General features: G+C 45.1%; 1 protein-coding gene across 1 annotated transcript in view; it reads left to right on the top strand.

Moving 5' to 3' along the window:
* Nucleotides 1-4,639: 4,639 nt before the first annotated feature.
* Nucleotides 4,640-14,097, top strand: part of DHRS7 (dehydrogenase/reductase 7) — a 36,631-nt gene continuing 27,173 nt past the window's right edge. Inside the window, exon 1 of the mRNA XM_089522791.1 lies at nucleotides 4,640-4,822. Coding sequence (XP_089378917.1) covers nucleotides 4,693-4,822 — 130 coding nt within the window. The 5' untranslated portion in view covers nucleotides 4,640-4,692. The remainder of the gene's footprint in view (nucleotides 4,823-14,097) is intronic.

Genomic DNA, 14,097 nt, shown 5'->3' on the forward strand with positions numbered 1-14,097 from the left:
AGCACAGAGTGTTTACATCAAAATTCAATTACAAACAGCTAAAAACAATAAAATATCCAACATCAGACAATAACAATAGCATCAACAAGCAAGGCAGGGATCATACACAAACAGGGGCATGTCATTCATATCAGGGGGGTATTCATGTCAGGTGGGGTATGCTTGGCTAAAAAGCTCGGTTTTAACCGCTTTTCTAAATGTCTCTAATGAGGTCGCCGAGCAGATCTTGGAGCTGTTGTTGAAAAAGCTCTTTGCAAAGTAGTAACATATTTGGAAGTCACTGTTCTTACCCGATGTTCTGAGAGTGCGCCGTCCACACCTTGTAGGGTTACGGAACATGCAGCTGCTGCACAGTCTGGAACCCTACATCGCCGCTGCCACACCGCATTTGGGCCGTCTGTCTTGGCCCATACTCTGTAATTTAGTCCAGAGCTAAGAGAAAAACCTAGCTAAAATACATTTTCTAATGTGCCTCTTTGTAGTCTTGTAGAGTATTTACTGATACTAACCTCTTACATTTCAATAGAAATAAAATAAATAGGGGGTGGAAAGAAGCAGCTTTGGGACATGTCCTCTCTTCCATCTATCCACATTCATTCACATGTCTGTAATGAGCTTCTGTGCACATGCAAATAGATATATAGGGACCTCTCCACATAGTCAGCAGCTCTGCCTTTGCTACATGCATGGAAAAATATAAGAAGCTGCTGTATGCCAAGCTAGCCTGGATGGTTGGGGGGATTACAATTCCTTAAATAGGCTTCTGGGAATACAGAAATTAACTTTTGCAATTTTTAATTCACCCACCTAGCCCACTACTGTGAGCTTTGAAGGGCAGCAATTTTCTCAGGTCTCAGGCAGAAATAGTTTTCCCCACCTCAATACCTGCCACCTGGCCCTCTTTAACTAGAGATGGCTAATCCTGAAAAAAAAAAAAAACAGGCCCTTCTGCATGCAAAGTATGTGCCCTACTACAGGTACTGAGTTATGATTGTTGCAGGGCACATGAAGCCTCTCTGTCTAACACCAGTAGAGCTTGTTGCTGTGATGTCAACAGCCCCTCAACCATTCAGTTTATTCCTAGTGAACATCTGTAAGTGACTTTTCCTTATCTGTGAAGGACAGGGGATCATATGCAAAGGAGGGCAGGGCTTCTGTCCCATGATGCAGAACTTGTATTCAAGGAGAAATGTATTTGCACTGGTGCATAGTACACAGGCGATGCAGTTAAACTATAGATGTTGAAATGGGGCTTGCAGCAAAATGGCAAGTAATTGGGCGAATGATTATCACTTGCACTTGCACAAATGAAGTGATATCGGAAATGCATTGTTGCTGAAATCCAGAAAGTAAAAAGATGCATGTTAATGCTTCTTTGTGACCACTTTAATGGTGGGTTTTGTGCGACGTTGTGAGAAATTGTTTCACATAATTACACAATTTTTCAGGGATATTCACGGGATAAACTCCCAATCTCCTTTGTGTGATAAACTCCTTAGTCTAAAAGGTGCTGCAAGATCCCTTTGTATATTGATTTTCCAGACTAACACAGCTACATCTTTGAATTTAATATACATGGCTACATGTATATTAAACATAAATGAATTTTGTGGTTAGACATGGGTCCAATCACCAAAAAATCTCATTATGTACTTATATGTAAATGCAGGTATTCGAAAATCCAGAACCCAAACACATCTGGTCTTTACAGTATGTGCTGGTAGGAGGAGAGCAGGGAGGGAGCCAGTATAGTTACCTGTGGGAGAGAATTACACAATCTGGGAACAGCCACCAAGAAGGCTGTCTCCCAGGTTGAATTATACCAAGAATGAGCATATTTTTGAGCACAAACAGAAAAAAATATCTTGCACAGAGAAAAGTGTATTTTCCTTGGACTAAGAAAAAATGATTGAGCTCCAGTGATTTCCAGACTCTGCCCTTCCAGGTGTTTTGGACTTCAGCTCCCAGAATCCCAGACCATTGGCCAAGATAGCTGAGGCTTCTGGGAGCTGAAGTAAAAACACCTAGAGGATCAGAGTTTGGGAATCACTGAAAAGTGGGTAGGAAAGTATAGCATAAGCTATCCTGTGTATTGCTCCTTTATAGCACCCTATTTAGAAGAGCTGGAAAGAAAAATCAATAAGCACACCTATTTGCAATTACAAATAAATAATGAGTCATCGATGTACCCATTTTACAGATACAATTCATTTAGTTAGAAGAATAAAGTACACTTTAATCTCTGCAGGAAAGCATGTCATCCAATCTGGCCTCTGGTATCTTGCTGTTCCTACTTTCATGATGCCCTTAATCGGCCAGATGAAGTTTTAGTATTGGTTTCGAGAGTAGAGCCAGGATGGTTTAGTGGTTTGAGTGTTGGACTGTGACTCTGGAGACCAGTGTTCGAATCCCTGCTGAGGCTTGAAACCCATCTTGGGCAAGTCATACGCTCTCAGCCTCAAGGGAAGGCAATGGCAAACCTCTGAACAAGTCTTGGCAAGAAAACCCTGTAATTACCTTAGGGTTGCTGTAAGTCAGAAACAACTTGAAAGCACACAAGAACAATATATTGGTTTCTAAGATTAGAAACTCCTACACATTTATGTATGCTACATCTTGAGTATGGAGGTGGTAGGGAACAGGGATAGAAGTACAGGTGTTTCAAAAGTGGCCTTTCAAAGAAAATGGTTAAAATGCATATAAAGACCCTCTGTTTCCCTGGTCCATTATGGGAAGGAAAAATGATAAATGAGAAAATAGCTCTTTAGTCAGTTCTTCATTTAACATTCCAGAGTTGTGTGTATCAGTTAACAGTAAAACAAGTGAAGAAAAGGGATGTACCTTTGCCTTAGGCAGGACAAGAAAACTGGTTGAACGTGAATTGAATCAGATAAAGATATTGTGTGTCTCTCTAAATATGAGTACAGTGAACTATAACCAAGAAAATCATGGCCCTTGGAGAGAAGTACAGGATTTTGTGTGTATTTGCAACAACAGTTCTACAAAGTTCTTTGGGGCACTTGAATTGGGAAGCGTAGCCAACTTACAGCAACAGAAAAGTAACTTCTCTGATCCAGATGATTTTGGGCCAGGTTTCTGCTGTGGTTTGTTTTTTAATGGACATCTGACCTCCAAAGATCCTACTAAGAACAAGCTGATGGCCTTAACAAGTTAAAGATTAACAATATTTGCTTTTCCAGGGAAAGCATGCTGAAAGCAGATTTGGGGGGGAAAGAACTCATCCACTTTTTTTTCTTCTGAAAGTGCAGTGGTACACTTTAGGTTATTTTAGGCTCTGGACTCACTGGGTTTCTGCAACGCTCTGTCTTCAGGCAATAAGTATTATTTCCTCTATTCAAGAATGAGCTATGCCAGCCTTGCTGTATTTGGAGGTCTTCCTCTTAAGTCTAGATGCTGCTCTAAAATCCTGCTGTAATGGCAGCATTAATCTGATAGAAGGATGCTTTCAGATACAGTATATGAATTTTGGGGGAGGAAGGGACATTTGGGGTAGCCATGTTGGAAGAGACCGCAAGGGCCATCCAGTCCAACCCCATTCTGCCATGCAGGAAATCTCAATCAAAGCATCCCCCATTGACAAATGGCCATCCTGCCTCTGTTTAAAGACCTCCAAAGGAGACTCCACTACACTCCGAGGGAGTTTGTTCCACTGTTAAAACAGCCCTTACTGTCAGGAGGTTCCTCCTAATGTTGAAGTGGAATCTCTTTTCCTGCAGCTTGCATCCATTGCTCCACGTTCTAGTCTCTTGAGCAGCAGAAAACAAGCTTGCTCTCTCCTCGATATTACATCCCTTCAAGTATTTAAACAGGGCTATCATATCACCTCTTAACCTTCTTTTCTCCAGGCTAAACATCCCCAGCTCCCTGAGTCGTTCCTCATAGGGCATGGTTTCCAGATCCTTCACCATTTTAGTTGCCCTCCTTTGGACACGCTCCAGTTTCTCCACATCCTTTTTAAATTGTGGTGCCCAGAACTGTTCACAGTATTCCAGGTGGGGCCTGACCAGAGCCGAATACAGTGGCACTATTACTTCTCTTGATCTAGACACTATACTTTTATTGATGCAGCCTAAAATTGCATTGGCCTTTTTAGCTGCCGCATCGCACTGTCGACTCATGTTCAACTTGTGGTCCACTTGGACTCCCAGATCCCTTTCACATGTAGTTTCATTCAGCCAGGTGTCCCCCATCCTATATCTGTGCATTTCATTTTCCCACCCTAAGTGCAGTACCTTACATTTTTCTCTGTTGAGTATCATTTTGTTAGTTTTGGCCCAGCTTTCCAGTTTATTCAGGTCATTTTGGATGTTGATCCTGTCCTCTGGGGCGTTAGCTACGCCTCCTAATTTGGTGTCTTCTGCAAATGTGATAAGTAATAAAAGGCATCACTACTGATGGGTGTTTTTTTTCTGGCAATGTGTTGTGCATTGCAAGATGGACAGAGAGAGAGGCTGCAGCTCTGCCTGAGCCCTTTGCCCCCTGGGATCCCTTCCTGCCTCTAAGGCCTCTTCTGTTCTGTCCTGGCAAACAGCTGAGAAGCAAATGGCCAGATGCCAAACTCCGCCTGGCCTGGGTGGGAGGCTCAACAAGAGCCAGCCCCCTTCCTCAGAAGAAGGAAGAGGAGAAGGCGATTAAGGCCCAAGTTGTGGAAGCGCTGCCTGCTGCCCAGCCATGGTCTGCTACAGCTGCCTGGCTGTCTTCAGCTGCCTCTTGCTCTCCCTGGCCTTCCTCCTGAAGCGCTGGCTCCGAGCAGATGGAGACCTGACTTTGCTCTGGGCTGAATGGAGGGGCAAGAAGCCGGGTAAGAAGACCCCCAAAGGGACCCCCGCCCTCCCCTCTCTGCCATGTCCTCCTTTTCCCGGACCTGCCGCCTTCTGCCCAGCAAGAGGCTCCCCAGAGGGCCTCCCTTTGGAGCAGGACAAAGAAGCCTCCTCCTCCCTTGGCATTTCTAGGAGGGGCATCTTCCCAATTGGGAGCAGGACGAAGATAGCATGCCTTTAGATTTCTATGAATGTTTTTGGCTTTTAGTTAGGGAACGTCCTCCATTTTGAGCAGGACTAAGAGACCTGAATTAACATTTCTGGGTGTTTTTTAGCTTTTATTTTGGGTATGCCCTCCATTTTGAGCAGGGCAAAGAAGCTTGAATTAACATTTTGAGGGGTTTTTAGCTTTCCTTTTGGGCATGTCCTGCCTTGGCCTACATTTCGCCCTTCTGGCCAGGAGGGATTCCCAAAATGATCCCCATTTTGACCATGGCTAAGAAGCCTGAATTTACATTTCTGGGTCTTTTTAGCTTTTATTGGTCATGTCCCCCAATTTGAGCAGGACGAAAGACGATATCACATGACGGGTTTTGCAGCTGCAATCCGAAGCCACTCCTGGTTCAACCATGCGAATTCATTTTAAAACATGATAGATTATCACATGTGATTGCTTTCTATGGGAAGTAATTCCGAGCCAGATCCAAAGTCAGTCCAAAGTGACTCCTGATGGAGGTGAATTCAGTGAAGTATATCACACGGGGCTTTTTGCAGCTCAGATCCAGGGTGACTCCTGGTTCAGCTATGCGAATTCAAGTCGTAACGTGACTGTTTTATCACACCTGGTTGCCCTTCCATTGCCCTTCCAAATCGAGGGGGAATCAAATCCAAGGCAAGTCACATGATGCGGATTCATGCAAAGCGGAGTGAGTGCAAATTGTATTAGCACACCGGTGCATACCATGCGGATTCAACAATTCGAATTGGGACCCTTGCGCATGTTCAGTGGGGCTCTGGATGCTGTCCTCCTTCCCTGACCCCTCCTTAGCTGTCATCCTTCATCAGACTGAAGGAGCAGTCAGGGGATGATGGGATAGGTCACAGGGTCACTGGGGCCAGGATTCGGATGCAGGAGCAGGCAGGGGATGATGGGATAGGTTGCAGGGGGTCATTGGAGCCAGGATCGGACTGAAGGTGTAGTCAGGGGTTGATGGGATTGGTGGCAGAGTGGCAGAGAGGACGAGATGGCATGAAGGAGGAGGAGGGGGATGCAGGACGCAGGGGGCCAAGGGGGGCGACATCGGAGTGATCTTCCACTCGGGGTGTACCAGGACCAAAGCAAAGTTGCATTCTACACCAGACCAATTTGGAATGAAATCGAAGTGAGCTTGAAAACAATTTTTGTGAATTTGCTTATTACTGGCGTTTATCACACGGAGGTTTTTGGGGATTTTTGGAGCTCAGCTGCACGTTCACAATGCGAATTCATGTCATAACGTGAATGTGTTATCAGACGCCATTCCTTTCTATGGACGCTCCTTCCGTGGCACTTCTGCAGTGATTCCAAAGTGAGCCCTCATTTTGGTAAAATTGGAAAAAAGGTGAATCCACAGAATACGCTTTCAAGCTCACGTCGATTTCACTTCGAATTGGTCTGGTGTAGAATGCAATTTTGTTTCGGTCCTGGTACACCCCGAAATCTCCAAGGTGGCAAATTTCCCATGATGCAGAGCTGCAATTTTGCTCCATTTGCTTCTGGTAGTCCTTCAAGAACAGAGGACACATTTGGATGTGGCTGACAGATTTGGATGTTGCATAAAGGGATGGTAGATTGGGGACACATTTGGTTGTTGTTTGAAGGGATGGATAGACTGGGGACACGTTTGAATGTTGCATGAAGGGATGGATAGACTGGGAACAGGTTTGGTTGTTGCATGAAGGGATGGATAGACTGAGGACACGTTTGGATGTTGTATGAAGGGATAGCATGAATGACAGTTGGCCACATTCGGATGTAGCTGTATGTATACTTGAGACCACACATGGCGGGAGTTGTGGGCATTGCTAAATTGTTGAAATAGAATCAAAAATAGATTAAATTGAAGGGAAGAAGAAACGTGAAGCAATCATTCACGTGAGGCTAGCATTTATGTGAAATTGGAATTAGGAAGTGGCCCCCTTCTTCACCCCAGAAGTCCAAAGGTTCATGATGCAGTCAGAGCCCCACTGAGCTTGCGCAAGGTTGCCGATTTGAATTGGTGACTCCGCATGGTATGTACTGGTGTGATAATTTATTTTGCACTCGCTTCACTTTGCCTCAGGAGTGGCCACAATTCCACTCTTCACGTGAGACAATTAATCACGTGAATTGCCTTGGATTCGGAATGACTCTGCTTCCCCTTCCTTTTGGAATGGCTATGGATTGCAGTTCAAATTTCACGTGTGATAAACTCCTATGAAGCATGAATTTACATTTCTGTGAGTGTTTGTAGCATCAGTTTGGTTGTGTCCTCTCCCTCTTGGTTTTGTTAAAATACAAACCATTAAGGACTATTGGTCGCTAATTGCCTTGTTAGGGAAAATAAAATTAAATACATTTGTCCCTCCATTTTCGCGGAGGATCCGTCCCAGACTCCCCCTGCAAAAATGGAAAATTGCTGATATTCAGGCCCCATTGGCTTGAATAGTGGTCCACGCCCCATTTTGTCCCCCTCGGTTTGCTGCCCGCGAAATCCACAGAAACGAAGGGGCGACTGTATACAATGGGCCCTCCACATTCGTTGGGGTTAGAGGCACAGGACCCCCATGAAAAGTGGAAAAACCACAAATAAATATTACTTTTTTACCTGAGAGACCACCTCTCTAGAAAACTGCAGGTCCTCCAGTGCAACTGTTTGGTCAACATCTGCCAAAGGTTGACAATAGAATCGTGTCAGAGGACCTACAAATGTCTAGAGAAGTGTTTTCTCTAGTACTCTCTAGATCAATGATACCCAAACTTTGGTCCGCTAGTTGTTTTGGACTTCAACTCCCAGGCTTCCTGACCAGTGGCCAAGCTGGCTGGGACTTCGGGGAGTTGTAGTTCAAAACACCTGGAGGACCAAAGTTTGAGATTCATCACTGCTCTAGATCCTCCAGCACAACTCAATGGTCAATTTCCAGCCACTCTTCCCCGCAGAACCTAGGAATTCCTCACAAAACTACAGTTCCCAGAACGCCCTAGTATTGAGCCAGGGCAGTTAAAGCAGTCTCAAACTGGATTTATGTAGTGTTTTCCATTGAATCTGCAAACTATCTTCCAAAGTCAGCGTCCCTACAGAAATGAGAACCAATGCATTTATCTGGCCAGATTTTTAGACTTTATTATTTCCGCAACCCCCTGAATTTTGTCCTATCCAAGTCTGAAAAAGAATTCTAATAAACTTTAAAGTTTGGCTCGTTTGTGACATTTCAGTGATCCAGTGAAGCAGATGTGGGCAAAAGAAATGCCTGGACTCACATGATTCCCCACCCAAAAATCTGTCTTTCAAGTACCAAGCCTGCTGTCAAAATACAGTGAACTGCCTTTCCTGCTTATTTCCAGGAGTTGAAATTCACCTTTTAAATCACCCCCACCCCCATATATAGCTGCTAAATATCCAGAAAAATACCAGTTGTTCAGAATCAAAATTGTTCAGAACTACTGGGTTGTTTCTACCATTTTAGAAAGTACTTTCCCCTCGTCGCATGGAAAAAATGAATTGCAGTAACAGGAAGAGCTGGCATACCGATGGACACATGCACTTCTGTTTTTTGACGCTTCTGGCAATCTGTACCCAAAGTTTTCTGTAAGGGCCCCAGAACAGCCAAAGTTGCTCAGCTTTGTAACAAAAGTATCATTCCACCCTGATTTTATATCTCCGCATGGATCGTGGGGCTACATTCCTAGAGTTCCTAGAGAGAACATAATTAATCAAACCAGCAAATAATCAGAACTGCAAAAGTCAAAGCCACAAATGTGGAGGGCTGACTGTAATCCCAACCCTCCTGCTACTTTCTGACACCAAATGTAGCCCTGCTTTCATGGCTGAGCGGAGAGTTGAACCTTGGTCTCCAGAGTCATAGGCCAACATTCGGACTACTGTGCCATCCTGGCTGCTATGCCAGGATGGAAGGAGAGGATTTCTTTATAAAGGGTGTGTAAAATCTGTTCTCTTACTGGTCACAAGTTGCTGTGCTGAGCATGTTTCAGAGGCACCAGTTGTAATTATTAGCACATGTCTGCCTCATTGAGCCACTATTTTCCACCAGACTTCAGTTGGTAGAGGGGGCAAAAAAGTTAAAGACACTGTAAAAGTCAGATGTTTGCCCATCCATGTTCTGAGCAGGGCCTGCATTAACTTATTTTATGCACATACCCAGTTTCATTAGCAAAACAATAAGGATGGGGAGATCTGTCAGTGTCGATTCTTTTTGCGTCTGAATTCCTAAAACCTCAAGTTCTATTTCCTCCAGATAGGCGATTTGAGTAATTTGTTCAAAAAGTAACTGAAACAAATTCTTCTCCCTCCCAACTCCATGGAGAGAACCAAAATTTATGTCTCAGTCATATAGGTCCAAAAAACACTGCAGAAATAATTGAGTTTGAGACCACGTTAACTATCCTGGCTCAATGCTAGGGAATTCTGGGAACTGTAGTTTTATGAAACGTTTAGCCTTCTCTGTCAAAGAGCTCTGGTGCCACAACAAACTACAATTCTCAGAATTCCCTAGCTCTGAGCCAGACCAGTTAACGCGGTCCCAAACTGGAGTATTTCTGCAGTGTGTTTTGGATCATCAGTGTTAAAAATGAAGAGCTTTTCAGGAGAAAAGAGCCAACATAGCATGGTGGTTTGTGTGTTGGACTATGTCTCTGGAGATTAGGTTTTAAAATCCTGGCTTGGCCATGTAAACCCTTTGGGTGACCTTGTGCAAGTCACACACTCTCAACCTCAGAGGATGACACTGGCAAATCCCCTCCAACGAAACTTGCCAAGAAAACTCATGATAGATTTGCCTTAGCATCACCATAAGTTGGAAATGTCTTGAAGGCATACAACAACAGCAACAACAAAGCTTATTTCAGCAGTAGTACAGGTGATCACAGGAGAAGTCAAACAAGCCCTGTAAGAATTAAGCATACAAAACCATCAGCCTGGATAGATTAGCCAGTCAGTTTCAGTTTCCTCTTCCATTCAAATACAGTGGTCTCTCCACATTGGCTGGAGTTAGGGATGAAGGACCCCCGTGAATATGGAAAAACTGCAAATAAGACCTCCCACTAATTTTCTACCTAAGACAACACCTCTCTAGGAATCCCCAGGTCCTCCAATGCTACTCTGTGGTCAACATCTGCCAGAGGCTGATCATAGAATCATGCTGGAGGACCCATAAATGCCTAGAGAAATGTTCTCTCTAGGAACCTCTAGTTTCTCCAGCACAATTCTATGATCAACTTCTGGCAGAGTTGAGCTGGAAGACCCAGAGATTCCATCAAAACCCCAAATAAATCCAGAAAAGTCAAAGCTGCAAATATGGAGGGCTGACTGTATTTGAAAATCTCTAAAATGGTTCCATCCTGAATATGAAAAAAAACAACCATGTAAGTATTGGTTATTTTGTATTAGAAATGAACTGAAATGAAGTTTATTTGTAGTAATGGATAAAGGATTTGGATAAAGATGTTGGGTGTTGTAGCTCTTCACCTCTGGCTCAAACTCACCACCTTGTTTTGCACCGGCGCTGACCAGTTTTGGTCAGTGGTTAAAGCTTTGCTTCAAAAGCAGCAGAGTTACAGAGAATAGGCTGAAGACCCTGACAAACTCTCCAAGCCTTCTCACTCTTGCTTCCACAGAAGTCTTCCCACTTCTTCAGGATCCAGCTGGCTCTTGTATCTTCACTCAAGACACCAGACAACTCAGTAGTCTTATATAAAAGATCTACTTTATTCTACTATATACAGCTCCAAAACTATCCAACATAACTCCAATACAACAATACTCCTCACTACTACTATCCACTGCTACTACCCACACAATACATTGGGATTCATAGCCATTATTATAGTCCTTGGATCATACCACCCACTCTTGTCAGTATCCACCCAGTGGGCGTGTACATCCACTCTCATTGGTTCTCTTGTTTCAACCCACAATTAATGATTTCATCATCTCAGCCTTGACCACTTAACAATTCTCAGGTGTGTTCAATTATCCACTTTGCATTTCTGTCCTTGGCATTTAGGACTTGCTAATTACATTACCTTTTACACCTGTGTGGCTCCTAATTGCTTCTGCTGAGTCACCCTGACTCTCACATACATGTTTTATTTCATTCACTGTATATCCCATGTTGCTTTTTCCTTAACATTTGTGTGACACCAAGCCTTTGTACTTTCTGATTCTGCATGTGTTGTGTGCCTTCAAGTTGTTTCTGACTTACAATGACCCTAAGGCGAACCTATCATAGGGTTTTCTTTGCAAGATTCATTCAGAGATGCATCGCCTTTGGCTTTGCCTTCCCCTTAGGCTGAGAGAGGGTAACTTGCCTAAGGTCACCAAATGAGTTTCTATGGCTGAGCATGGATTCAAACCCTGTCCTCAAACCATTGCACCATGCTGGCTCTCTGAAATCTCTTCCAAACTGAAATATGCACTTCATTGCCCAATTTTACTGATTTTATTTTTTTTAAAGTCTCTCCTGTTCCTTAGTTGCCTTAGAAATGTATCTACACTACATCATTGTAGCACTCTGATACCACTTTAATTTCCATGGTTCCATCCTGTGGAATCCTGCGATCTGTAGTTTACTGGAGTATTTGGTATCCTTTCTGTTAGAGGACTCATTCCTCTCTGCAGATCTATAGCACTGGGGAGCCCAAACCCAAAGAATTACAAGTACTTAATCTCATAAAATTAGGCAATTAAAGTGGTGTCAAAATACTATACTTATAAATAAATAAATAAAAATTTTATTTATATACCGCCCTTCCATCAGATCAGGGCGGTTTACAACAAATTAAAACAATACATACGCAGTAAAATCCATACAATAAATCAATAAAAACAAAGACAGAAAAGCCCCGGATTAGCCAATCCCTTGCCAGTGTGGAGGGAGGAGGCCTAGAGGACTTTAATCAGGGAATGCGATCCCAAACAGGAAGGTCTTTAAGTCCCGTCTAAATTGGGCCAGGGAGGTGGCTGAGCGGAGCTCTATGGGCAGCGTGTTCCAAAGGGCCGGGGCGGCGATGGAGAATGTCCTCCTAGTAGTGGAGACAAATCTCGCCCTGGGAACCCTAAGTAATTGCTGCCCAGATGTTCTGAGGGTGCGGGGCGGAATGTATGGGGAGAGGCGGTCCTTCAGGTATCCTGGGCCCAAGCCATTTAGGGCTTTATAGGTCATCACCAACACCTTATATTGCGCCCGGAAGCGAATGGGCAGCCAATGGAGATCTTTTAATACCGGTGTTATATGGCTGGCCCTGGAAGTGCCAGTGACCAGCCTGGCTGCCATGTTCTGCACCATTTGTAGCTTCCGGGTTTGGTATAAGGGTTGCCCCATGTAGAGTACATTGCAGAAGTCCAGTCTCGAGGTTACCAGAGCATGTACCACAGTTTCAAGGTCCCTCTGGGCCAGGTATGGGTGCAGCTGGCGAATAAGCCGAAGCTGATGACAGGTGCTCTTGACCGTCGCATTCACCTGAGCAGTCAGGCGAAGGGACGAGTCAAGAAGCACCCCCAGACTGCGCACGGAGTCCTTCACAGGGAGCGTGACCCCGTTCAGGACAGGTGGAACCACCGTCATTCCTGGACCAGGGGAACCTATCACAAGTACTTCCGTTTTCTCTGGATTCAGCTTGAGTCGGTTTTCCCTCATCCAGCCCATTACTGACTCCAGACAGGCCACGAGAGGAGAGACGCCATCCTCAGTCACTGCATCAGTCGGAGACATAGAGAAGATTATTTGGGTGTCATCAGCGTACTGATAACCCCGCGCCCCATGTCTCCGGATGATCTCTCCCAGCGGTTTCATGTAAATGTTAAATAGCATGGGAGACAGAATGGCTCCTTGAGGGACCCCAGTTTTAAGGGCCCTCTCATTGGAGCACACGTCTCCCAGCTGCACCATCTGGAACCTCCCAGAGAGGTAGGACCGGAACCACTGGAGCGCAGTGCCCCCGATTCCCACCTCAGCCAGGCGTTCCAGAAGGATACCATGGTCTATGGTATCGAAAGCCGCTGAGATGTCCAAGAGCACCAACAGGGACACGCTTCCCCTGTCGATGCCCAGATGGAGATCATCGACCAAGGAGACCATGGCCGTCTCAACCCTGTAACCCGCCCGAAAGCCAATTTGAAATGGGTCCAGATAATCCGTATCATCCAAGACCGCCTGAAGCTGGAGTGCAACTGCCCTCTCGATCACCTTCCCCAAAAATGGCAGCAGTGAAACTGGCCGATAATTATTATGTACCAGGGGGTCGAGGGAGGGCTTTTTTAATAAAGGTTTTACAATGGCCAATTTAAGATCTGATGGAAATTGCCCATCCCTCAAAGATGTATTAATAATCCGGCGTAACAGAGAAGTCACAGCCGGTCCCCCCTGGGCTGCTAGCCACGAGGGACAGGGATCGAGAGAACAGGTTGTCTTCCGAACACTTCCGAGGATCTTGTCCACATCATCGGTACTTACCAACTCAAACCGATCCAGTTTAACAAAGTCCACGGAGGCTCTGGATGCCTCTACCCTAGGTTCTGCTTGAATGTCGGCATTAAGACCTTCGCTTATCCGAGAAGTTTTATCCACGAAGAAGTTATTAAATTGGTCACAGCAGGCCTTAGAAGGTTCAAGGATCTGGTTCAGGGCAGGAGGGAGCTGAGTTAGCTCCCTGACTACCCTGAACAACTCTGCTGGACGCGACTCCGCGGACGCGATACGAGCACCATAGAACAAGTTCTTTGCTGCTCGTATCGCCTCTCCGTAGTCCTCTAACAGTTGGGCTAGGAGAGTCTTGTCGTCTAAGCGAAGGTGTTTCCGCCAACGGTACTCTAGCCGTCGCAGCTCCCGCTTCCTTGCCCGGAGATCTTCCGTATACCAGGGCTTACGTTTGGAAGCGGGTCTGAGAGGGCGCTTGGGAGCGATACTGTGTATAGCCCTCGAGAGACCGGTATTCCAGATACCAGTCAGGGCATCAACAGAGTCGCCGTCACTTCCAACCATGTATCCCTCTAGGGCTTCCTGGAACCATTCAGGTTCCATTAGCCTTCGAGGGTGGACCATCCTAATAGGTCCACCACCC

The sequence above is a fragment of the Sceloporus occidentalis genome, unplaced genomic scaffold, assembly GCF_023333645.1.
Source record: "Sceloporus occidentalis isolate IW3139 unplaced genomic scaffold, rSceOcc1.0.p SCAF_4, whole genome shotgun sequence".
NCBI lineage: Eukaryota > Metazoa > Chordata > Lepidosauria > Squamata > Phrynosomatidae > Sceloporus > Sceloporus occidentalis.